This window comes from Galeopterus variegatus, unplaced genomic scaffold, assembly GCF_000696425.1.
Source record: "Galeopterus variegatus unplaced genomic scaffold, G_variegatus-3.0.2 Scaffold599, whole genome shotgun sequence".
Classification (NCBI taxonomy): Eukaryota; Metazoa; Chordata; class Mammalia; order Dermoptera; family Cynocephalidae; genus Galeopterus; species Galeopterus variegatus.
The window spans coordinates 311,518-337,337 of record NW_007726710.1 but is presented as its reverse complement, the minus strand read 5'-3'; the positions used below and the strand labels follow the sequence as shown (position 1 = coordinate 337,337).

Genomic DNA, 25,820 nt, shown 5'->3' with positions numbered 1-25,820 from the left:
AAGAGCAGTCCGGGCAAGGGAACACACGGTATGTTGCAAGAATGCACATAATACCTTGCAGCTCTTCCAATCAGGAGGTAGAGTCTATTTCCACACACCTTAAATCTGTCCTGGCCTTGTGGCTGACTTTGGCCAGGAGATTGTAACAGCTTCTCATATCAGCCTCTTGAAACTTTGCCTCCACATGAAGAAGGAAGTCCAGGCTAGCCTCCTGGAGCATGAGAATCCCATAGGCCAGTTACCCCTGTTCACCAAAGCCTACGGCCTGTCAAATGCCATATATCCAGTGAGGCCATCCCATACCTTATAGCTGTCATTCAACATGTTAGCTGACCACAGACACTGAAAGCTTGACTGAAAGCAGCCAATCCAGCCCAAACAAGAACTGCGCAATTGACCCAAAATCATGATCCCAATAATTGGTGGTTATGTTAAGTCACTAAGCTTTGGGGTAGTTTTATGCAGCAGTTAATAACTGATGCACCACAGCCTTTGCAAAAGCTTTGAGGTGGGAAGGAACATAGTAGCCTCAAGAAACTGAAAGGAGATCTGTGTGGTAGAGTGAAGAAAGCAGAGTGTCACCAGATCATCTAGCATCCAGGAGGCAAGATTTTGTCATTCCACCTATTTATTTGTCTGACCAGTCTACCTCCATGGGACTCCGAGGTGTTTTATAGAACTACAGCACAGGCACAGATTTGGTGCCTAAAGCACGAGACTGTCCTCCAAAGAGACATTTCCAGGATTCTTTCGACAACAAGGAAGTGGTTGGAGATTATGCAAATGAATCATTCCCTTAACCCGGAAACACGGTTTTCATGAAACTCCCTTTCCACAGCGTTTCTGGTCCCCTCTGATTTGGAGCCAGATGAGGGAGAAGAAATGCTTACCCGGCCACTCCAGGATTTGTGCAGTGTGGTCCCTGTCTTAGCATATTAAAAAGTTCCTTGTGAAAAAAATAACAGATTCATTGAACTGTCTTATAAGCCCCATTAGTAAATGCATTAACCTAATCAGCCACAGTATCTCATGGGCAGGTGGCTGACAAGCCAACCAGGAAACAGATGTGTGAGCCTTTCAACAACACTGGCCTTCTCCAGTTTGATTTTTCTTCATTTAAAAAAGAGGAGAAAAGAAAGAAAAAAGGTGCTTTCCTTCCAATGAGCCTAATTGCCTTGAAGGAACTGGGGCTGTAAAATTAAACTCTACCTTTTTCCATCTGTCTCTCTCTTAATTAGCAGCAGACACTTGGACAGGTGCAGGGCAGGATGGAGCCTGGCTTCCATGGAAAGGGAAAGCATCAAGGTAATAACCAGTTTTCAAAACAAGCTGCACATCTGAGGGTCTCAGCAGGTGGCCTCTCAGCTACCTTCTTTCTCTGGGCCAAAGATATTTTAAGGAGGGGGTCCTACAGCTCATTCTCACTTGGTGATATTCTTGGGTCTCAGGTGATGGATTTCACCTGGTATGCGATGCTCCAACCAAAGCTTTCATGTTTCCTCATCTGACTCTGTCTGTGGTTGAGGAATATGATGAACTGTAGTGATTAACTTTCCTATCACACTTAAGAATAAAATCCAGATTCTTTGCAGTTGTCCCCAAGGACTGCATGACCCAAATTCTGGCTACTTATCTCCCCTCCTCTCTTACACACGTACAGTGAACCCATCACATGGTGTATTTGTTTCCCAGGGCTGCTGCAACAAAGTTCCACAAACTGGATGGCTTAAAACAAACAGAAATTTATTCTCACACAGTTCTGGAGGCCAGAAGTCTACAATCAAGGTGTCACAGAACCACACTTCCTCTGCGGGCTCCAGCGGAGAATCCTTCCTTGACTCTTCTAGATTCTGGTGGTTGCTGGAAATCCTTGAGGTTGCTTGTCTTATGGCTGCACTCCAATCTCTGCCTCTGGCTTCACATGGCCGTTTTCCGTGTGTGAGTGTACCTAAATTTCTCACTTCTTATAAGGGCACTGGCTATTGGATTAGGGCCCACATAAATCCACTATGACTTGACTTTAACTCGATTTCATCTCCAAAGATGCTATTTCCGTGTGCATTCACAATCTGAGATTCCAAGTGAACATGGATTTGGGGGGACACAATTCAACCCCGTATACACAGGATTCCTTTCTGTTCCTAAATATAACAAACTTATCACCAACTCTGAAGTTCATCGTGCTGTTCTTTCTGCCAACATGCTCTTTCTTGTCATTTGATCCTCTGACCAAAGGCTACTTCCTCAGAAAAAACCTCCTGATGACCCAAAGGAGACACTCACCAATTGCTTTTATGATCTCTCCCTATTTTAATATGTTCATATCCTGTACTACTGTATGAAATTATCTTTCTTAGTTACTTGCATATTGTCTGTCTTCCTGGACTAGCATATAAAGTCCACTTAGGACAGAGATCATATCTGTTCTGCTCACCACTGTATTCTCAAATCCAGCCCAGTGCCTGACACACAGCAGGAGTGCAGTGTAATGACCAACATTTAATGAAGGAAGGAAAGCACTGAAGATAGTTCAGTTGCAATGAAATTCTCTAATATATTAGAAATGGGCAGGATGTTTCACCTTCTGGTTATTTAGTCCATACCACAAAAGATCGGGTGATCTGTTCCTTACAAGGGTTGAAAGGCTGTAGCTTAAGTGCCTTATTTCTCAAGCACATCGACTAGGCTTTATATCTCTGAATGGAAATTTGCAGAGGCCTGGGTATTCTTCAGCAGTGCTATCTCAGGGGAGGTAGAATAAAGTCAGGCGACAGAGGTAGGGATTGGTTAAAGAGATTGTTTGGATATAGCAGAAGACTGAGTAGTGACATGGTCTCCCTCCTCACTCCCTCACTCTAATCAGTGGTAAACTGAGTAATAGCTCACCTTTATGAAGTCTGTGCTCCTCTGTTAGGAAATTTACATTTGTTACTCCCTTTAATACTCTCAACACCCTATTGAGGCAGGTGTTATTATTGGTCTCATTTTATAAATGGGAAAACTGAGGCTCAGAGACCTTCAGCAATGTGTTCAAGCGATGGAGCTGGGATTTCAGACACTGCTTGAATTTATGGCCACGACACTCACCATTTATTTAACCATTTGCCTGCTTTGTAGAAGATAAACATTGTTTCTTTGGCAAGGGTCTACCTGAAGGAAAATATTCTTTTAAAACTATGAAAAATGGAGGATGGAGTGAGGATTATGCAGGGAAAACACTCTTCTTGATTCTTCCTCTCCAAATATCAGGGATCAGGGTACACATGTAAATATCATATTCTCAAGAGAAAACATCAAAATGTCATGGCTGCAAGTTTAATGAAGCCTCAAATCCCTCCCCTGCCACCCCAAGACAAAATATGTTTATCTTTTTTTTCCTTAAGGTGGGGCAGGAGAAAAGAGCTGGGGGTAACAAGAGACTCTCTGCCAGGTTCTGGTTCTGCCAGCGTTCATGTTGGCTATTTCATCACAAGGGGTATGGGTTTTGGCATCCTCTGGGGTCGGCAACATGGCTGGAGCACTAGCCAATCACAGACCGGAAGGTGGCCTCCCATCACAGAGCTGGGTGGGATAAAGAGCTACGTGCTTCTCACAGGACGGAGAGGAGACGGAGGCTTCTTCATCATCACTCCAGGCTCGGCACTCTCCAGGAGAGCCCCATGTGTTTTCTCATTTAGTTGGCCCCCTGTGCCAATGAGGCAGATATGGTTGCCTGGGCTCTTCACGGTACATCACATTGATTCCCTCATGGCTATGTAGTGAGATCCTATTTTGAGATATTAACCAATATTTCTTTTCCTTGTGCTTCCACCATCCCCTCCAACCACTCTGAGAGCAGCAATCACTTTCAGTGATGGCAAAGAGCCCAGGTATTGTTTTGAATCCTACACCAGGCTCTTGGAAGCCGTAGTGGGGCCCCCTAGTCTTGAGAAGTAAGACGTCAGCAGTGAGATCTGGAAATGCTGAGAAGGCAAGAGAAATTATTGAGGCCTAGAGCTTGAAGGATGCAGTGCACCAGGTTTACACAACATAGAACAGAGTCTGGAAGTACACGTGTCTGATTTTTGTGACTGTAAAATCTTCTTTAAAATACAGAGGAAAGAGCATGAACTTGGAGAGCAGATGGATCTGATTCGAATTCTAACTCTTCCACTTACAGCCTGAAGACTTTGGGCTAGTTACCTAAGCTTTCTAAGCTTCACCTATACAATTGAAAATAAAATAACAAGGCCTATGTGGCAGGGGGTTGAAGGTGTTGAAGAGAATCATGTGGAGTACGTTGTCTCGTGCAAAGTACCAATGTCATTGCCTCATAGTAGGTATTCAGTAGATGGTAGCTGCTACTGCTGTTATTGTTAGAAAATGATAAGAATACAAAAATGAAGGTAATAGAAACTACTTTGCAGAGTGCAATGGAGAAGTAAATGAGACAAGACATGTAAAGTCCCAGAACATTATACACGGTACATAGTAGGACTCCTCAAATGTGTATCCCCATCTGAGAAGATGTCGTAGCAGACTGCTACTTATCTCCTAGATAAGATCGGTTCTACCTCTTTTTCTTGGACACATGGTCACCAGCTCCAAACCAGATTTCCCAGTGTATTAGTCCATTTTTGTGTTGCTATAACAGAATACCTGAGACTTGGTAATTTATAAAGAAGTTTATTTGGCTTATGATTCTGGGACAGCTGCATTGGCATGGACCTCAGGCTGCTTCTACTCATGGTGGAAAGTGGCAGGCAGCCAGAAGAGGCAAGATCACATGGCAAAAGGAAGCAAGAGAGAGAGAGAGAGGGAGGGGAGGTGCCAGGGTCCTTTAAACAATCAATTCTTGTAGGAACTAATAGAGCGAGAACTCACTCACTACCCCCCCCCAACCCAGAGCATTAATCTATTCATGAGATCCACCTCCCATGACCTAAACAGCTCCCAGTACTGCCACACTGGTGATCAGATTTCGATATGACCTTTGGGGGAACAGTATATCTAAACTCTATCACCCAGCCTTCTTGGAAGCTGGGAAATTTGGCCATATGACTGATCTCTCATCAATGGAATGTTAGCAAAGTGATGCATCTAATTTCCACTTCATCTTACTGGAATAAAAGAAAGTTGCTTGCTGTGGATGTCCTCTCTTCCCCCTTCCCACAGGCTAGAATGATGCCGTGACAGCAACTAATTCTAACAATGCAGATGAGGATAACATGGGAGGGGTGGAGGGGCAACAAGGCTGAAGGAACCTGGCCCCCTGAGTGACTGCCTGGAGCAGAGCTTCCCCACCTACCTAGACCACTCACTCCTCTTGGGACTGTTATATGAGAGAAATATACTTCATTCTTAAGCCACTGTATTTGTGGAGCCTTTTGGTACTACTATAGGACAGTATTTACTTTAACTTAATAGGAATGTGTCCTGGGTCTCTGCTTTAATTCCTCCTTCACAAGCTCAATTAAAAAGTAAAAGGAGTGACTGTTCATGTTGCTAAAAAAAATACACAGGTATTTTTCTCTTCTTTTGAAATACATGCTATAAAGCTGTGCAGGTTCCTGAGGCTGTCTCAGCAGGCAGAAACAGGAAAGGCAGGAAGAAAGCCGAGCTTCCCAAGCAGGAGAGGGCCAGGGAGGAGACGGGAAGATTTGTCTTTTTGGAGAATTAGCCCCGGTTCACCTGGTTCCAAGCCTGGCTGCAGAGATGTAAGTAGTAGAAATTGCATTTGAACCAGGTCATAATGATGCTCAGGGCATCTGGCCCTCCCCAGGGGTCACCATATCTTTCCTGAAGCCATATCTCTCTAAAAGAGAAAACCCGAAATGGACATCAAGCAGCCTGGCCCTTTTATGTCTTAACCCTGAAGGTTCCTGACAGGAGGTAACACTGCCTTTGCTGGGTGGCTTCTGAAACAGTATCTGGCTTGGGCTCTGCATCAAAGCTGTCCAGGCTGCACTGTGAGACACCTGTGGTGGCTGCTGGGGGCCCTCTGTGAAGCTGCTGTTGCTGTCGGACAGAACAGCAACTTTTGTCTCTTCTCTGAGACAATCCCAGTGCACAATCACCATTCTCTGAATGTCTGTTGAGCGGAGGTGGACAGGTCGTGCTTGAACCACAGCTGACCACAAAGCCCCCCACACCACAGGGCCCCCAACGAAGATGAGTTCACTCTCCGCCTTGCCACGCACACTTCATTGCTGCTCCACAGATGCAGGCACTTCTTTTCAAAAATTTAGTGTGCAGTTTCTCTTCTGATCAACCTCCCTGCTGTCGGAATATTATACAACTGGTGGTTTTTATATTTTATTTTATTTTATTTATTTTATTTTTTTATTTTATTATTTTATTTTATTTTATTATTTTATTTTATTTTATTTTATTATCAACACACAATGTGGTTGATTATTGTGGCCCATCACCGAAACCTCCCTCCCTCCTCTCTCTCCCCCTCCTTCCCGATGTCCTTTCTGTATGCTTGTCGTATCAACTTCAAGGAGTTGTAATTGTTATGTCTTCTTCCCCCCCACCCTGTTTTTTTTTTGTGTGTGTGTGTGTGTATTTATTTATTTTTAGCTCCCACAGATTTTTTAAAATGAGGCAAATTAAGGGTAAAAATTCTTCATCCTTCTCTCTGTCTTCCACTTTGCTGTGGCTTCCTCCCAAAGTCAATAATCATGAGATTTGGAATCCTATGATATATTAAAGCAGGAATCAATTCTTCATAGACAAGATTCCCTTCAAATGCTCTGCCCAGATTTATTTAATAATTTATTAACAAAATGTATGATGAGTGCCTACTGTGGACTGTGGGCATCACGCAAGGTGCCTTTGGAATGAATGGGATCTAGTTGTCTTAGCCTCAGAGGGACATACTTTCAAACTAGTAAATATTTGCTACAATCTTGATGCAATGGCACTTTCTGAAAATCAGAAAACCCTCTCCACCTGTTCATTTTAAGCCTCTGGGTTCTCAAGGAAGCTCATCAAAAATCCAGTGCTTGCTGTGTGCTTTTCAAAAGGGGCTGAACTCAGGATCAGGTGGGATTTGATTTTTACTAAAAAACATCACTTCGTATCCCCCCCACCACCACCACATCCTCCACCTGCTCTGTACTCTGCTCACTACCAAACCAATAACCCACATCAGGAAACTGCAAAAGCCTGAATTTCATGAAGTAATGTTTTAAGGCTGCCTTTAGGTGAGTGTGCCCCAGGATGGTCTACAGGACATGTGCACTCCATACTCCAGCAGAACTGCAACCCAATTACACATTTCCTACTGCTTTGTGCCTTCTGTGGTGTCTCTTGGACGAACATTTCTCCTTGGGCTACATCAATTTTCTCAGAAGAACGAACGAACTAGCGTTGATTTGAGTACCTACCATGGGCTAGACACTGTTTTAGCCATTTCACCTACATTATCTCATTTAAACCTTCTTAAAGAAAGGAGACAAGGGAATATCATCCTTCCCATGTGACAAATGATGGAACAAAGGCCCGGAGAGGTTGAATAATTTGGCTAATGAGCGGCAGAGCAAGAAACCAAATCCAAGACTATCTCCCTCCAATACTCTTACCTTCTGGCTGTAGCTCGGCTCAAACCCAAACTAAGAAAAGTGTTTCATTTCAGAAAACAGCAAAAATTCTCATGTTGGAAGAGATGCTGGCATGTGAACATTGGTGTCCTAGGGCAAATTGTGTTTGTACTTGGGTTGGGTCTTTGAAAAAGGTAAGTCTAAACATCAGTGTACGTAAGAACCACCCAAGAGGTATATTTAAAAAAGGGACCCCACACTCAGAGGTTCCAGATCCTTAGGAGTGGGTGGGCCCAGGATTTACATTTGTAAGAAAAATCTCCAGCAATTCTGGGTCACGTCCTTAAGCCGTTCTTTGAGGTCTCGGTCCTGGTCCTGTAGTGATGTAATTTTCATATGTGACTTTAGGCAGCCTCAGTTATCTCAGGGGACCCAGATTCCCAAAAATCTCCAGCAATTCTGGGTCACGTCCTTAAGCCGTTCTTTGAGGTCTCGGTCCTGGTCCTGCAGTGATGTAATTTTCATATGTGACTTTAGGCAGCCTCAGTTATCTCAGGGGACCCAGATTCCTCCTCAGTAAAAGCAAAAAGGTTGAGTGAAATGTATTTCTTTCTGAAAGACTCAATCACAGTGACTACAAGTGATCTCTAAGGCAGAGGTGACTGGGGACTTTGTGGTACAGGCCTCTTTTACACTTATCTAGTACCCACTACATACCATGTCCTGTGCTAAGAAATTTACTTGTATTGTCTAATACAGTTACTCTCTCAAACCTGATGGAGAGTGGATACTCTGATTACCTATTAAGATAATGGTAAAATGAAATTTGGGGGCATGGGAGCAGCCTGGGCAAGAGCACACAGGCTGATTTCAATCAAAATCACAGCAATTAATTCACAGTACTATGTTGGCAGTTTCCACTGAGTTCAATGCTTCAATGTAGCACTGGACTTAGGGACAGGGCAGGTTCAGATTCCTTTTGCAAAATAAACAGATTTTCAAGGACATGGCTTCACCTTGATTAGGGCAGCACTCTGGGCTTGAGGTGATGTCGCCTTGCAGTGGATTTTTAAAAAATACGACAGGTGTTCCCAAGGCTAGTCGTGGGTAGGTCAACAGCAGCAACCACTAGGGGGCGGCTTGCATGGGAAGCTCTAAGTACTGAAAAATGAGCATGATGTTTGCCACTTCCTGTCCTGGCAGATACGGTTCCTCTCCAAAGTGAGTCATAGTCATTGCAGATAACAGCAGAAAACTTGAATTTTCAGGGACACTGTCCTTTCTCCCTCACATCTATCCCTTCCTTATCCAACCTCCCCAGATGACACCCCACCACCAACACCACCTACTTCTCTGTCCATGCCCTGTGTTCCCAGCGTGGGTTCCCAGGAACATTCATGTGACTGAATACCAAGATGTTAACTGGTTTCCCTTAAGAGAAAAGAGATCAGATGTCACAACTGTCTGGGAAATAATGGGTTAAACAGAGTTTAAAAGTTTTTCTGACCGTGGGATTTTTCAGAGCCACAGGATTTTGCTCACCTGTTAATAATAGTAATGATAATACCAGTAATGACCTGCCTGCATTTATCACTTTCCATATACTATGACACACGTTTTAAATGTTACCTCATCTTCACAACAACCTAGGAGGTAAGTGATGTAATTGTCTCCATTTTGCAGATCAGAAAATAGGGGCTCAGAGAGGTTGAATGACTTGTTGAAGATAACAAGACTAGCATATGATGGGGCCAGGATTGGAACCCAGGTACGTCTGAGCCTCAGCCCATCACGCCTAGTTGCCTCTCCCTTTTCAGAAGGTGGTAGAATGTGGGAAGTGGGGTCTTACAACCCCCCCCCAACCTTGTTATTGTGCCTCATGTAGACTCTGAGTCTGGAAGTTGAGCAGAGAACACTAGAGGCAGACCGGTGACTCCAGAGGAACTTGGGCCTGACCCTCTTTGGGACCCCCTTTTCCCTTCCCCAGATAAGGCAGGATAAATAAAGATGCACTTAGCAGCACAGGTAAGTTAGCCTGGTTAGGGAAGAAAACAGCTTCCAAGCCCATGCTTTTGACCTGTCCTGAAATATTTTCTAAATGCATCAGAGAACAAGAGGCTGATAGAAAGACAGGATGCAGATTGCCTCCAAATGCTGTCACAGGTTCATAATGGCTTTGTTTTTCACAGGAGAGGGGGAAAAAAAAGTTTATGGCTCAAATTAGTAGGTCTGTCATGTTCCAAATTGTTTGCATTTCTAAAAATGGACTTTGACATGTGAACGGTTATTATCTAATGCAAGACCCAAAACTCTGCCTCTCTCAAGGCAACAACTGGATAGCCAGGGGATTCAAAACACACGGATCCAAAGCTCTTTTTCACAATATGGTATACGCTGTGCCTCCCCACCTCCACCCCCACCCCCACATACACCCAGAGCCCAGGTTGTTTCTGAGCCTCTGGGACCCTGGTCAAACCCCCCTGTTCAGAACCTTCCGCCCACTGAAATATATCTGGAGGACTAATCAAAGAATCTTCATTTTCCAGCAAGATTTCTCTTACTGCAGTAGTTTTCAAAGTGTGATTCAGACAAGTAGCAGCATCATCACCTGGGGACCTGTGAGCAATTCAACTCCTGAGCCCCACCCAAAGCCTAGTGGATCAGAAGCTCCAGGTGGGGCCCAGGAATGTGGGTTTCAGCAACTCTCCAGATGACGCTGATGTGTGCTCCAGTTTGGTCCACACTCCCTCCTCCCCCCTCGCGTCTGCTCACGCTCTGCATTCTGCAGCTTCTCAGTTCTCTTCCCACTTCATTTTCTTCTCTCTGTCCTCTGCCCACCCCAGTGCAGGTCACTGCCCACCTGCCAGTGGATGTTCCCAACTTCAATCCATCCTCCCTTAATGCAGTCTCCACTTAAAATCCAGAACAATCTTTTGAGAAGGCAAAAATGGCCATGGCAGTACGCTGTCTGGATCCCTGCAGTTTCCTAATCTCCCTAGTTCAAGGTCATTAAAGAGTTCTACCTCCACCTCCTTGGGTCAGCTACATCCTTCCCGCCACCAAATCCAACAAAGTATAAGAAGTGGAGACAGACGAGAACAGCGTTTCTGGTCTGTTCTGAAAAGAGCTGCTCCCATCCCACCCAGCGAGAAACAGCTGAGGCATTAGAGTCAGACAGACCTGGGCTCAAGCTCCAGCCCTACCACTCAGCAGCTATTGACTTCCAGTAAGAGACTCATCCTCACTCAGACACGTGTCCTCATCTCTGAATGGGAATGACAGTACTTACCCAGCTGGGTCATTGGAGAATTAAACGACCTGGGCTCAAGCTCCAGCCCTACCACTCGGCAGCTATTGACTTCCAGTAAGAGACTCATCCTCACTCAGACACGTGTGTCCTCATCTCTGAATGGGAATGACAGTACTTACCCAGCTGGGTCATTGGAGAATTAAACGATAAAATGGATATAAAGAGCCGGCACTCTATCCGGCACGTGGTAGGGAGTTTACAAATTAACTATAGTTACTGCCTGGCCCGGTTACCCATCTAGTTAACTCACAGATTCAAGTTGGCCAACTCCTTAATGCTCGCTGCTCACCACGCTGCCTCAGGAAAGTTGAAAATAGTGCTGTGTTCCCTAAAAGGCTAATCATTCCCAAGACTTGATTGTGTCTATCTCTCCCTTGGAAGTGGTATGCTTTAACCCACATTAATTTACTTTGTGTTTTGCTATTTTGCCTTTGTAGTTTTCTTAGGAAAAAAAAAAATTCCTGGATGTCTTACCTGGGATTGTTTCCTGGTAGTGGTATTTTCCTTCAGGCAACCAATATTGGAAAGTGAGGGGTAGGACATTGTCCAACAATTGCCCCAAGCACAGACACACCATCCCCAGCCCCTCTCCCCCAACACACAACACCTACACACTGGAACTCAGACAGACTTGTAGGTGCCACCCATGGTGGACGCATGTGTGCATGGGTGACACACAGACACCAGAACAGTCTGTTCCTTTTAAATTTAATGTTAGATTTGACAACACCTGGACAAGACAGCTAGAAAAAGCCATACGGTACCTTTTGGTGACTTAAGTGTCGCCACTGCCCAGTCACCATCAGAACTTCCTAAAAAAATAACAATTGAGAGATGCTGATCCACTTGCCGGCATACTGTGTTCACGGTGCCCGCACACCCGGGTGCTGCTGGCTGCCCCAGCTGCAGCCTCCAAGGGGGGCAGGCCTCAGGGGACCCAGGGGATAGGGAGGGTGACCCGGTGTGAAAATGTAACCATGTGTGTACCTCTTTCTGCAAGGCCTTGAAGTAGCATCAAGTTTACGCCCAACAGAAGATCAAAAGAAGTACCCTGAAAAAGGCCTACATATTTGCAGTTATGTAAGGTAGAGAGAGAATTCTTAGCAGTAAATCTGGCTCTAGATTTCAACTCATTGTGAAAGAAAGGAAAATTTGAGTTACATGAGGTCACTTTGGCCAATGACTACACTCTGATCACAAGAGATGAAGTTTGATCCTGTTTTATTGCAATCCGCCTCCTGAAAAGGGGCACAGTATTAGCTCCAGATTCAAGGTTTGGACAGGCTCTGCTGACTGTAACTTTACATGCCGGGAGGCAGGCCCTTCGGGGTAGAAACTGCCTCACTGCTGTGCCTAGCACATAGTCTGTGTTTGAAAAATATTGAATGAATAGAGAAAAATGAATGAATTCAGTTTTCTCTACAGGGTCACTCTAAAGTATGGAAATTCCCCTGAACACTAAAGGGATCAAGCCTGTTATCTGAGAATCCCATAATGAGTAATACATTGCTTTACAGAACAGATGTGTCCCTGAAATTTTCATTATAAATCAGTTTCTCCAAATTGAATTATCTTTCAGATGTACCAAATGAGCCCTGGGGGGATCTCCTATTATTAACAGCATCCCATGGTGACTCCTTTCATAAAATAAAGGATGACAGGAATGACCACGGCTGTACCCCACCCCTTTCTTGACAGTCCTCTGTTAAGATTGGGTTTTACTTAAAGCAAGGCAAACCTACTCGTGAGGCCTCTCGCCATTGGCTGGAGGCCTGACCAATCACAGTATGCTACTAGCTCTCCTTTCCTTTCTTAGGAATCTACCTGGAAAGACCAAGTCCTCAACATATCTACACAATTTCCAGAGACATATCAGGTTGCCAGCTGTGAGCAGACGCAGGGAACAGTCTGTGATCTGGATGATTACAGAGCACAGCTCCAGCCCCATTTAAACATTTCTGGTTGGCTTCCCAGGCATGTCAAAGGACGCTCGAATTGCCATGTTCCCCTAGCAGATCTGAACCCTCCACCCTCATCACTCACAACAGAGGGGAAACTGGAGTGACAGAGGGAGGGTGAGGGAGTTACCATTAAGTGAGACCTGTATGGGTTGACTGGTGTTCCCTCTCCCTCGGAGCCAGGGTCATCTGCAAATAGTGATGCAATGCAGCCCCAGAACTTCCTGTGTGGGTGGACACAAGGATGACCCAGCCACTGAGTCACTGGTTCCAAGGAAGCCATGTTATCCCCAAATCAAATCCATCACTGTTGGCCTTGAAGGCAGGAAGCACTCCGTTGTCACCTCTGTCCCCAGAACCGAAGACAGGGCTTAACTTTGACAAGGCAGTAACAAGTTTTCTTTCATAAATCCATTGACAATAAGAGCACTTAATGAGATGTCACACAGGCTACCAAACATGTAGTTAAGTCCCCACTTTGGACATGGCAGCATTAGTGGACATGAAATAAATATTGGTTGGGTGAAAAATTAAATGCTTATTAAAAGGGGATGGACCTAAGGTATTGAAAGGAAGGGGATATATGAGGGAACTTTCAGTATTATGAAAATATCTTTTATCTTTATTGGGATGTTGGTGACCCAAATGTATGCATTTTTTTCAATAATCACACTTCTGTGTATCTCACTGCATGTGAATAGTATAGTATACCTCAACTATGTTACACTTCAGTTATACTCAGCGTCATGGGAAACATTTCACTTCCAAACAAAGAAAAACAATTAGTACCTTAGTAAACCCCCTACCCTAAAAGAAGGGGGGTGGGTGGGGAGAAGGAGAATGGTGTCACCAGACTTTCTTTTGCCTGGTTATGTCCATCCTTCAGGTGCCAAAAATTGCTCTGGGAAAGACAGCATTCATTGTTTCATGGGAAGAACACAGGATTTGAGTCAGGCAATCTAGAATGAGTCTTGGATCTGCCATTTACTAACAGTGTGACTCTGGGAAAAGTATTTAACTATACTGAGCCTCAGTTTCCCCATCTGCAAAACGTTGGGACTACTGCCTCCTTCAGATGTGTGCTGTTTGTGAGTTCAGTGAATTGGTTGTACATATCTGTGGCGTACAGCGTTGAATATCAATACCTGTGTGCAATATGTGCTAAAAAATAAACAAATAAATAAAAAAGAAAGAAAGATATAACAATCACAATAATTTGTTGAACTTTCAAAAGGAGAGAATGGAACTGAGGCCAGCAGAGATGAGAAAGGGGGAGGGGGTTTGTGAGAAACTGGTAAAGGGCCACAAAAAATGATCACATTGTATAATGATAAATATAGTAATTATCCTGATTTACCCTAACTTAAAAAAAATTAAACTAGTAGAGATCAACCCACAGCTGAGAGACTCATACATCTCTTACGGTTTTCATGCATAATTCCTACAGCAAGAGTGAAGAGGTAGTTCCTGCCACATCGAAATGCATTGTTGCTGTGGATTTAAAAAGTGCTATCAGAAAATATAATGTGATTCTGTCAAAATAGTTAATCATTTTTCAGATAGCAACAGAGAAAATATTTCCTTAAAAGTAAAATTTTGAATTCAAAATGAAGGCAGATGATACTGTATCAATGATGCTGGTGGGAAAATGTAATGTGATTCTGTCAAAATAGTTAATCATTTTTCAGATAGCAACAGAGAAAATATTTTCTTAAAAGTAAAATTTTGAATTCAAAATGAAGGCAGATGATACTGTATCAATGATGCTGGTGCATCCTGTCTCTTTCTTATACTGGGTGGCAGGTTGCACTGAGCCATCTAAAGGGCACATGGTCAGGCTCCTTTGGTAGCCTAGGAATTCGGTTTTCAGAAACCTAGAGGAAAAACTGGACAAGGAGCCAACAGGGAGATAAATGCCAAGGTGCAGGCAACTTTCTGTTTGCAATGCTCATTCGGAACTACATTAAAGGGTGGTCTTTTCTCCGTTCTGGAGGCAGGAGTCATCCCTCTCTGAACCTTCAGAAACCTAGAGGAAAAACTGGACAAGGAGCCAACAGGGAGATAAATGCCAAGGTGCAGGCAACTTTCTGTTTGCAATGCTCATTTGGAACTACATTAAAGGGTGGTCTTTTCTCCGTTCTGGAGGCAGGAGTCATCCCTCTCTGAACTATCAGGTGACCCTTAGGGCTATTTTCGCAAATACTTCTGACTTGCAAACATGGACCTATCAAGAATCACAGGGGTAGGTTTTTACACTGTAACCACCTATCGCATGGACAGCTCAGGCCAGGGAACTTGTGTGCCTAACTGAATTTTCAGGTTACATTTTAACTCAGTCTATAACAAGACATACTTCTTGACTTCAGCCTCGGTGGGAAATGTTTCTAAAACGTTTAAACCCATATTTATGCCTTAATAAGAAGAGTCAAATGAGAGAAACTGAATCTTTCTTTGATGGCATCAAACTTTATTGTCCAGACTATGGATGGGGAAAGAGAGGAGGTTTGGGCTAAATCTTTGCTGGTCCTTAGGACAGCTCAGAAAACCCATTTGTTGTTTGGTTGTTTGTTTTTATCAGATCCCAAATGTGAGTTAATTTTCATGTATGTCTTTCCCATCATACTGGAGTGAAGAATACAGACCCAATTCTCCCTCCCTCAAAATGAAATTTGGACAATTGCATATTAATTAATGTATGTTGGAGATTAGAGGAAGAATATGGCCATCAGATGACCCTGGTCTGGGATTAATATGCTGCAGCATTCACTGAGGGCTGACTATGTGCCAGCCTCAGCATTTTACTTGCTCTATCATTGAATCTTCCAAGCCATTAGCCGTGTGTTTATTATTATCTCTGTTTTACAGATGGGGAAACTGAGACCTGAGGAGGTTAAGTAATTCCTGCAATTACTTGATAAATGTCTGAGCTAGGTCTCAAACTCAGTCCTGACCAATTCCAGGAGCTGTGCTACATTCTGCCTTCTTGCTGATCATCTCAGGCTCCTGACTTGATGTGGTGCCTACCACGTGGTGTTATTCATTGGCTTTACCCACATGGTGCTAGGTGCTGAGGATACATCAACAAATGGGATAAACTTGTTCTATAGCTCAATGTAACCTGCAGTCAAGGGACACCAGACTAAATGTTTGGACAATGAGTGAATTGAATGAATGATAATTCAACCCTATTACCCCTTCTTGAACAGAGTCCTATATGGCTTAGTCCCTCACATTTCCCTAGTGTGTGCTAATCTTTTGCCAATAGCTGGGCAGTGAATCACTTGGGAACAGAGACCATTCTATAGTCACATGCTCAGATAGTACATGCCCAAGTGCCTGAATTGTAGAGAGAAAAGAGCTCTCTTTAAACGTAAATGAGGGTAATTTCAACAAGCAAACAAAAATAGAATTAAAAAAATACAATAGAAAGGAAGGCAGGTTTGGTGAGGATTTGTCTACAGAACAACCAAGAGTTACCATCTTTTTTCAAACCGTTTCTTTCCCCTGAATTGGCAGTGAATGAATGGTGCATGTTTAATGGCCCACAGGTATTCTAATTAGAATGAGTGAAATTATTTAATCTTCTCATTTTAAAATTAGAATGGGACTTTGAGACTGTATAGTTCAGCTTCCTCATTTTTCACCAGAACAAGCAGCTGTTCAAGAGTTTCAGTGACCGGCTCAAAGTCATACAGCTAAGTAAGGTGAAACCCGGGGCCAAGATGAAGCCTCTGATCACGCACCTGATGATCTGGCTATTAAAGCCTCCAAGAGAAATTTATTTTCCAGAGGCATTTTTGAACTTTGCAGTTAACCCTGAAGGTTGCCTAACCCTCCCCTTATTCACTGGATTAAAATTTTTTAGAAAATGACTCTGGTTATCAGAGTTTGCTGAGTTTTCAACAGCAAACCATTTTTTAAACAACTTCTCTCCTGGGTGGTAATGATTTCATTAATGAAATGCATTTCATCATTCACACCATGATCACATTATGCCTTAATAAAGAACTCTTGAAAGAACATTTATTATGGGATTTGCATTTCATTTGTGCAGGCAGATGCTGAACTCCTGGGAGACTGACTGGGTCAAGCAGTCCCTCAGTCTGCTCCAAACTGTCCTTCTATTCACTAGAGACCGGGAGCACTTGTGAACTCCCACAGCAGTCAGAAAGAAGAATAAAGAAGTGGGGCACATCAGCCATATTCAGGATCTGGGAGGGTTCCTCAAGTGAGATCCTTCAGGGTTTTCTAGGAGATATAAAGGTGCTTCCTTACAACCAAGCTATTCTTGATTCTTGTCAAAAACGAGCTCATTCATTTATTCACTCAATAAACATTTCGGGAGTTCCTGATTTGTGAAACAAAGGGTTACCCAAAGAGTGTCAAATAAGTTTTATATTGCAAATTTAGTTCCAAATTCACTGCAGACATTTGCATATATAAGAGCCCTGTATAAATCCTGCAGAGAATCAAGGATGTTGGAATATCCGTGTGTTATTTTCCCAGAGAGCTACGGGGTGTTGGGGAGGGAGACTCTGAGACTAAGTTGAAGAAATGAGTTGCATAGAATAGTGTGGCCAGTTCAAAAATAGAAAGGTATCTAAGCTGATGTGGGTTTTTTTTCTTTTTTTTTGCGTCTAGAGAGGAATCAAATATAACAGCAGACACTGTTTATCATCTAACTGCGAGGCTCGGAAGCAAAGGAACTCTACCAGATAGTGTTTAAAGGCTTCCGCAGTTATGTTGGTGAAGACACCCTAACGCTCATTCTCCTAGGCAACAGCCCTCATCCCCTGTTAGTAATATCTGAGTATATTTGAACATGCTTAGGGTGCATATGCTGTGCAAACATGCACCATGGAATAGAGGGAATCTACGGTCAAGGGGCACAAGGAATTGAGTGGGGCATAGAAATTCAACATGAAACATGGGTAACTAGTATATAAGGTCTTACAGGTCTTCAGATTTAGAAAAGCCTGTGTTAATCTGTACAACCTTGATATCATAAATTTGGCTCAACCCCTGTTTGAGTGATTCCATCTGGGAGTCCTAGGAGACTGGGGAACGTGAATTTCTAAAGATAGACTTCTGGTACAAACACTTAGCACCTAGTATGGGCCTGGCCCTATGCTACACTTGTTTTGTGAATCTGATGTTTGTAAACTATGGTTACCACAAGCATCACAGACATGCACAGGGGGTTCTGGTGCTAGTTTATAAAAGAATTAGGATATTTCATACCGGCATCAATCAGCAACTATCTCCCATCCCATCTCTAATGAGCGGCTTGGCAGCGGGGACAGAAAAGAAGATAAGCAGTGGATAATAAAGGAAAGTACATGGTCTGTGGGGTCTTCTGCCTGCCCAAAGTTTTCCGGGAACCAAAAGTATGTGGGAATGAATAAATAAATAAATCTTAGAATACCTAAAGAGCTTTTACCAATAAAACAGAATCTCTCTCAAAGTGAATTGTTTCATTTTACTTTGGGGCTTCTGACAGTCAATTCTGCCAGGAAAGACAGGATTTCATACTTGAAAAGGAGAATGTTTAAAGACACTTAAAAAGAAGCCCTTCCTATGAAATCTGAGCATGTTATGAGACGGGAATCAGAAAACGATTCACCCATGGAGATATTAGTAACAAGACAGTGGAGCTCTGGAGAAGGGAGATAATATATGTGTAATATATGTGGAAAGAATATTCTTTACTAGGCCATAATATGAGTCATTTTGTTTTACTCTCACAAGCACCTTTATGCCCATTTCACAGATTAGAAGACTGAGGCCTAAAGAAGGGTTAAGTGTTGCCCAAGACTCTTTCCAGCTCTCTAAGGAATAAACTCAGAGAAGGGACAGGTTCAGTGGAAAGCCTGGCTTGGAAATCCCTCCTCTGAGACAGGGAGGAAAAACCGAACTCACAGGACACAGTGATAAGGAAAGGAGAGAAATTTCCCCCTGTACTAAGAATGCACGGGAATGTAGAGAGAAAAGATAGAGTTTAAGAGAAAGTTCAGAGCAAGCACTTTAGATGGGGTTCAGTTTTTCTGGATGTTGGGCTGATGAAATGGTTTTCATCAATGGCTTTCAGCCCTGGCTTCAGGTTATAAACATCTGGAGAGCTCTTTGAAAATGCCCATGTGTGAACCCTATCCTCAACCAATTCAATTAAAATCTCTAGGATGAGACTGTGGCATCAGTGCGTCCCACCTGCTCTCCATCTAAGTCTAGTAACGTGCATTTGCGTGGGAGAACTACTGGCTTAGGGAAACCTGAGGTTGCCACCGCCAATCAGGACTCAGGACTCGCTAACTTTGCTATGGCTGTTGCTTCTATCCAATAGAACTCTTCTAGAAGCAAACTGTTCAGGACCCTGGTCACTGTCAGGGTTACTGTGTCACATTCTCTCATGCAGGAGTAGGGGAATGGACTGGAGAACCGGGGAAGTAGTGGAAACATTGGCTCTGGACTGATAAAAACACAGGTTCAATTAGCTCTGTCACCTACCGCTGCTTAGTTTGGGGCAAGTTTAATTAGCCTCTTAGAGTCTCAACTTCCTAACCTGACATTGGGGTAGTAATTGTGCCTTGCTCTTTAGATTGCTGTGAGAAAATGAGTGTGTGTGTTAAGGGACTAAGGCAGTGTTTCACACTTGGTAAGAACTCAGTTAGTAGTAGCACCAGGCTGCCTGCCCCAGTGTATAGGCACATCCTGAAGAGCAGAAGCTGCCTGGGGTAGGAATGTGCATTATTTACTGACTTCTCGGCAATGAGAGGGACTGTGTGGATGAAGCGTGTTACCCACTAAAGGGCAAGGCATTCCTGAGACTGAGAGACCTGGCTTCTGTGCCGAGGTTCCCTGAGGATTCACTAGAGCAGATAGGGGATGACGAAGGGGTTGAAGTGTCAGATGGATCTAGTTAGCATCCAAGTCCTTCTCCCAGGAAATAGCCTTCACCCCACAGTTGCCCCTCACGCAACCACCCTGCCCCACACAACAAGGTAGGACTTGATCTGGATCACAGACAGCAGCGGAGGAGCTCTGATCCTTAGTAACCTGGGTCCCAGATACAGACCCAGAATATGATTGATACATATGTAGATAGATATACAAATAGAAATACAGACAAAAAGAGCCAAAGAGAGAAAAAGAGACAGAGACAGAAAGACAGAGATAGAGAAAAAGAGAGATAGAGGCAGAAACAAAGAGAGATAAGAAAAAAGGGAGAGACAGAAAAAGGAATAGAAAAAATGTTGCAGAGAAAGATATCTAGAAGGAGCAGCGAAGGAGAGCAGAGAGAGGAGAAAGAAAACAGATCCGTTCAAGGGGCCCTTACCGACGGCCTTCAGGGAGGCGTACTTGTTGAGTTCTTTGCCCGGTGGCTGCTGTTCGTAGGGGTTAGAGATCTGGCCCAGATTGGGGTATGAATGTGGATGGCCCATCTGCTGGAGGAGAGGGGAGGTGGGCACCGCATTGTTCATCTGGGTGGCATCTGAAAGTAAAAAGACAGAGAAAGGTGGTCACAGATAGGGCAGAAACTTTACCCACTCCAACATCACTACATCCGGAGAGAGTGCAGATGCACAGGAAACAACTGACTCCAGAATCTCCATTGGAGAGCAATTGAGGACAGATGGGTGTTCTTTTGATATCACCTCAAAGGGCAAAGGATGTGTTCAGAATGTCTCCACCTGCCCCCTAAATTAACATGTTAAGGTCCTATGAGTGGAAGGGCTATTTTTGTTATCAAAAAGATACACGTATAAAAAAGATATAGATGTTATAGCCTTAATAATAGTCAAGGAAATGCAAGTCAGAAGAAAAATGAGAAGCCAGTCCTTTGCCAGGAGATTGGCAAACATTAAAAGTATTGACAGACTGGTTGCAAAGATGTTGGGATCTGGGAAGCCTCATAAGCTGCTGGTGGATGTGCAATTTGCTACTTTGCAGGAAACAATCTGACACTATATACTGAAATTGAAAGTGCAGGTATATGTTGATCACACAATGCCACTTCTAGGGATTGAGCTTATGCAGATATAAGCATCAAAATGTAAAAATATTTGTCCAGAGATGTTTTTTGCATGATTGTTCATAAAAATGAAAAAAACACACAGAAACAATCTGAATTCCTACCAATATGAAAATTCTTAAATTAGTGTAATACACAGGATGTACATACATATGATGGAATATCATGTGACTGTTAGAAAAAAATGAATTAATTCTATATACATCAAACTGGATAGTTTCATATGGTTTGTACTGTTAAGGGGGAGAAGCTAGCTTCAAAGTAATACAAAAAATGTAGCATTTTTGTTAAAGAAAAGAAAATCTATGCATATTTTTTGTGTGCTGTGGTTTGCACAAGGCAGAAAAAAAATATGTAAAGGCATACAAAGTGAATATTGGCTACTGAAGGTGGATAAGATTCACAGGGAGAGAGGTTCAAGAAGCATGGTGGAAGACAGAAGGTACAAAGAGTGTGTTCCAGGCAGAGGAGACAGCACGAGCGATAGCGTGAAGGAGGAGGGAACCCGGTGTGCTCAGGAACTGAAAGAACGCCCCTGGCCTCAAGCTGTATGTGGCTGGAGAATACAGTGTGAGGAAAGTAAAACAAGGTGGGGCTGGAGAGGCTGGCGGGACCTAGAAGAACTTGTTAAGGGTTCCCATCTTCACCCTGAGAGTGATGGGATGGATGGATAGGAGGCAAGAGTGAAATGGGAGACAGAGAGTCCAGGTGAGATAATGAAGACTCAGTTGGGCAGGAAATAGGGGTTCTCTCCAGCTACATGAGGCACATGTGTCGATCCAGGTACACATTGCAGTAGATGCTGGCAGTTACTTGGAAGGTCCCCGTTACCTGACATATGCACCCATTTCTCAGCTGCTGGGAATGTTGGCTGCTAACAGTTCACAGCTGCCCCTGGCATCCAGAGGGTTGCTCTCAGCTGATGGAGCCACCTCAGCCTCAATGCCTGGCGTGGTCAGCTACCAATGCCATGCTGACACTAAGGCACAAAGACCAGCCCCTTGCCTGGAGGTAGGGATAACTTTATAGAATGGTGTATACTCCAGAGTTCACATGCATTGCGACAAGTTTAGAGCAGGAATCAGCAGACTTTCTGTAAGGGGCCAGATCACAAATACTTTAGGCTTTGCACGCCATACAGTCTCTGTTGCAACTATTCAACTTTGCCATTGTAGCATGAAAGCAGCACTAGACATTACGTAAATGAATAAACATGGCTGTGTTCCAATAAAACTTTATTTACAAAAACAGGTGACATCAGATTTGGCACAAGGGCCATAGTTCGACAACTAGACTTTACCTGTGATCTTGTCGTTATGTGGCTCCTTTATTCTTCCTATAATATTTACTGTAAGTTATCATTGTTTGCTGCTCTGCATGTGTGTTTGTTTTTCATGACATACTTCTTAGTAGATAGCTACTGTTTTTGTTTATTCAAATCACCACTTCCTTTGGTACACTGTTCCAGCGTCATTGGAGTCATGTGATGAGGTGCCAATCACAGTAATTGTCTTAGTTTGGGTTTCCCCAGAAGTCATTAAGATAAGGACTCAACAGCAAGCATATTTGGGAGGTGATCTCAAGAAATACTTGTGGCAAAAGGGTGGGGTACCAAGACAGGGAAAAAAAAGAAGCAAATAAAGAGTGCACTGCCAAACAAGCTGCAACTGTGGTGAACTGGAGTTTAATCCCATTCTGGAATTGTGGAAAATGGTATTGAATGTATGCCTCAAAATTGTCACCCAAGAGCAAGGGAGCCCTTTAGTAAAAAAGAAGCAAATAAAGAGTGCACTGCCAAACAAGCTGCAACTGTGGTGAACTGGAGTTTAATCCCATTCTGGAATTCTGGAAAATGGTATTGAATGTATGCCTCAAAATTGTCACCCAAGAGCAAGGGAGCCCTTTAGTATTTATACACCAACTCCCATCAGTCATTGGTTGAGGGCTGCTTCAAGGAGACATGAATTCCTCAGCACTTGCAAACTGCCATGTTCACGGGCAGAGCAAGTGCTGGTGGCCAGACACATCCTTACTCAGCGAGGTAAGAGTTGAAAAGCAGGCAGGTATGCATCCAATTGGTAAAGGCACAAATGCAGTAATTCACCCCTCTGGCTATTGAAGTGACCATGTGATCCAAATCCAACCAATCACAGTACTTCCTTCTTCTCAGTGATTGGGCCAGAGGGGTGCATGTGATCTAGGCTGGGCCAATCAGAATTCTTCCATGAATTTTTCTACTTGGAACCATTGGAGTCAAGGAGCTAGGAGGCCATGAACTCAAGTGAGTTTGAACCCACTATGTGGAGAAAATATATCCTCACTATGAAAAAAATAAGGCTCATACCCACACAAAAGAAGCTGCGGGGATAGAGAAGCCCCTTTCTAAATACCTAGTATGCTTTGGGGTTCCTGTCACTTGCAGTGTAGAGTTCTGACTAATGCAACTATTGTCTGAATTCCCTCTGGGGACAGCTGGAACTGACCAGAGAGGAGGCTGCCCATGGGGCTACTGTGAAGAAGGTAAGCCTGAGGATTGCATGAAGACAGAAAAGGTATTGCCCCTTGGTTTTCTACAGAGCTGCAGTAGAAATTGTAAGCAACAAATGGGCCGAGTTGTGCATAGAGAATGCCCAGAGACATTCATAAACTAACTAGTGTCTCAGTGGCAGGTCTTCACCCCCCCACCCCTGAAATAGATCCCAAACACTAGCCTGTCTGGTTAAAGCGTTGACACTTCAAAGCCTATCATCCAGTATAAGTCCTTTCTCTCAAGTCTTGTCTCCCTAGGTCCCAGACCTTACTCAATATGCCCAAATCCTGTTTCCAGGCCTGCTGGGAGAATGTTAAATGCTTCATTAAAGGGAAAAAAAAGTCTGTAGAGATGTTCCTCACAGAACATCTGGGGACAGCCTTTTATATTATTAAACAGGATCCTTAATATTCTGTTATAAAGTATTTGCTTTTAGATTATTTCTTCCAATTCCTGAGCTATCTCAAGGGCATCAAGTAGTTACTTAATATAAGCAAGCATGACCAAGAGGGCCCACCAAAGTGATCCCTCTCAAAAGAAGAAAGGAGGCTGCCCCAAAGTCATGTTTCCACTTTCACATTCAGAACCGCAGGAAGCAAATTTCTGGCAGTTTTAGATAGTCATTTTGTGTTAGCTTCCAGGCATTGAATATTCAGAAATATTAAAATTGCCATCTCAGGGAAGCAATCAAGAATTATTAAACAGACATTTGTGGCTGGGTTCTTAAAATTCTATTTTCATTTTACTAGACAGGAAGATGAACCAGACCAGGCAGCGCAATCGCTCTGTGTTTTCCATGGATATATCCAGCTGAGGAGGAGAAACAAAAATGGAGATGGGACGTGAAACCCAGGTTGGCATCCAAGAAAAGTAGAACAGTAGGGTAGGTGAAGAGCACAGAGTGGGTAAGATCTGGCAGAATCAGCAAATCCTGTCCTTGCCAAGATGAGAGAATAAATATGTGTGTATGTATATATGTGTGTATATATGTATATGTATGTATGTATTTACATGTATATATGTACAAAGGTACTTTTAAAAGTTCATGGAAAGATTCATATTATCTTTAATTCTATTTTTCCATGAGCTTTTTGATGTACCCTCATATGTCTGTATACACACATATTATATGCATGATATATATATATAATTTATTTTGCACAGCCATAACCATAAAATGAATCTAATAAGAGGTCTTGCACTCAGGAGAACGATTTCTCTTGCAGACATGCCTCAACCCCAGAGCTATCTAAGCCACCCCTGTGGAAAGGTACTCCCTACCCAATGCCACAAGAAAACTTTCCCCACCTCAGGACAATCTTGCAACTTGTCATGACACTTCAAAATACGAGGACTTGCTGTTCTGTGATACTGCATCCCATCAAGACCCTCAATCACAGAAGCGGATGGCAACCTATGCTGTCCTTCCTAAGACAGGAAAGACACCTCACATATCTGACAATCATTTTCAAAGGCAGTTAAGATACAATTACTCTAATTGGAAGCATCTGGCAGACTTGTGCCAAGGTAACCGCCATGTAAGTACTGTTATTATGCGGTATATCTTAGTCACTAAACAGAAATAAAATGGATGCAATTCAGATGGGGTCAATTAAGGTAAAAATGCTCAGCAACAAACACTCTAAGTGTCTCCGTGCAGATGAGACAAACAACAGCTATTAGAAACTAGGCCAGTGCTGTGGATTGAATTGTGTCCCCCAAAGTCCAAGTATCAGAAACTTACCCCCACACTGTGACAATGTTAAGAGGGTGAGAAATCCTAATATGGTAACTAAAATGTGGGGCCTTGAAGAGGTGATTGGATTGTGAGGACCATGCTCAAGTGAATGGATTAATCCATTGACGGTTTAATTGTGGTCATGGTCGTGGTTCTGAAAGCTTTAAAAGGAGGAGGGGGAAGTTAGATCTCTCTCTGCTCTGCCATTCCTGCCATGTGACACCAGATGTGTTCCCTGGACTTTGGACTTACCAGCTGCCAAAATTATAAGCAATAAATATTCTTTCTTTATAAATTACTCAGTTTCAGGTATTTCTGTTAATAGGCAACAGAAATGGACAATATGACCACTTGACTCATCTTGGAGGAGATGATACAAATAAATCCTTCAAAGTATTTCACAAAGAAGAATAGCACAGAAAGGCACTGGGCGGTCAAATAGCGCTGTTTTGTGGAGCATAGATCATGTGCCAGACACTTGGTAAAGAACTTCTCACACTTCACCTATCTCCTTTAATCCTCATGTCAACCCTATGAGGTAGTAATAAAGGGACAATATATATTTTTTATTGGTTATGAATATTCATGAGATACAAAGCTGACTGTCTCCCCTTGTGCCCATGATGTGGGGGCCAGATTCATACTGGCTGTATACCCATAACCACAAATTGTCTTTGTACCCCGTGTCCCCGACCCAATTATCCCCCAATCTTCCTCCCCCGACCCCCA

The 25,820-nt window shown here is 43.3% G+C and overlaps 1 protein-coding gene across 1 annotated transcript in view; it reads right to left on the bottom strand.

The window, feature by feature from the left end:
- The window catches only part of SHISA9 (shisa family member 9), a 306,059-nt gene that overhangs the window by 3,617 nt on the left and 276,622 nt on the right, over positions 1-25,820 (bottom strand). Inside the window, exons 3-4 of the mRNA XM_008570404.1 lie at positions 20,128-20,283; positions 11,601-11,648 (exon numbers count right to left, since the gene is read on the bottom strand). Of these exons, the coding sequence (XP_008568626.1) occupies positions 11,601-11,648; positions 20,128-20,283 (204 nt within the window). The remainder of the gene's footprint in view (positions 1-11,600; positions 11,649-20,127; positions 20,284-25,820) is intronic.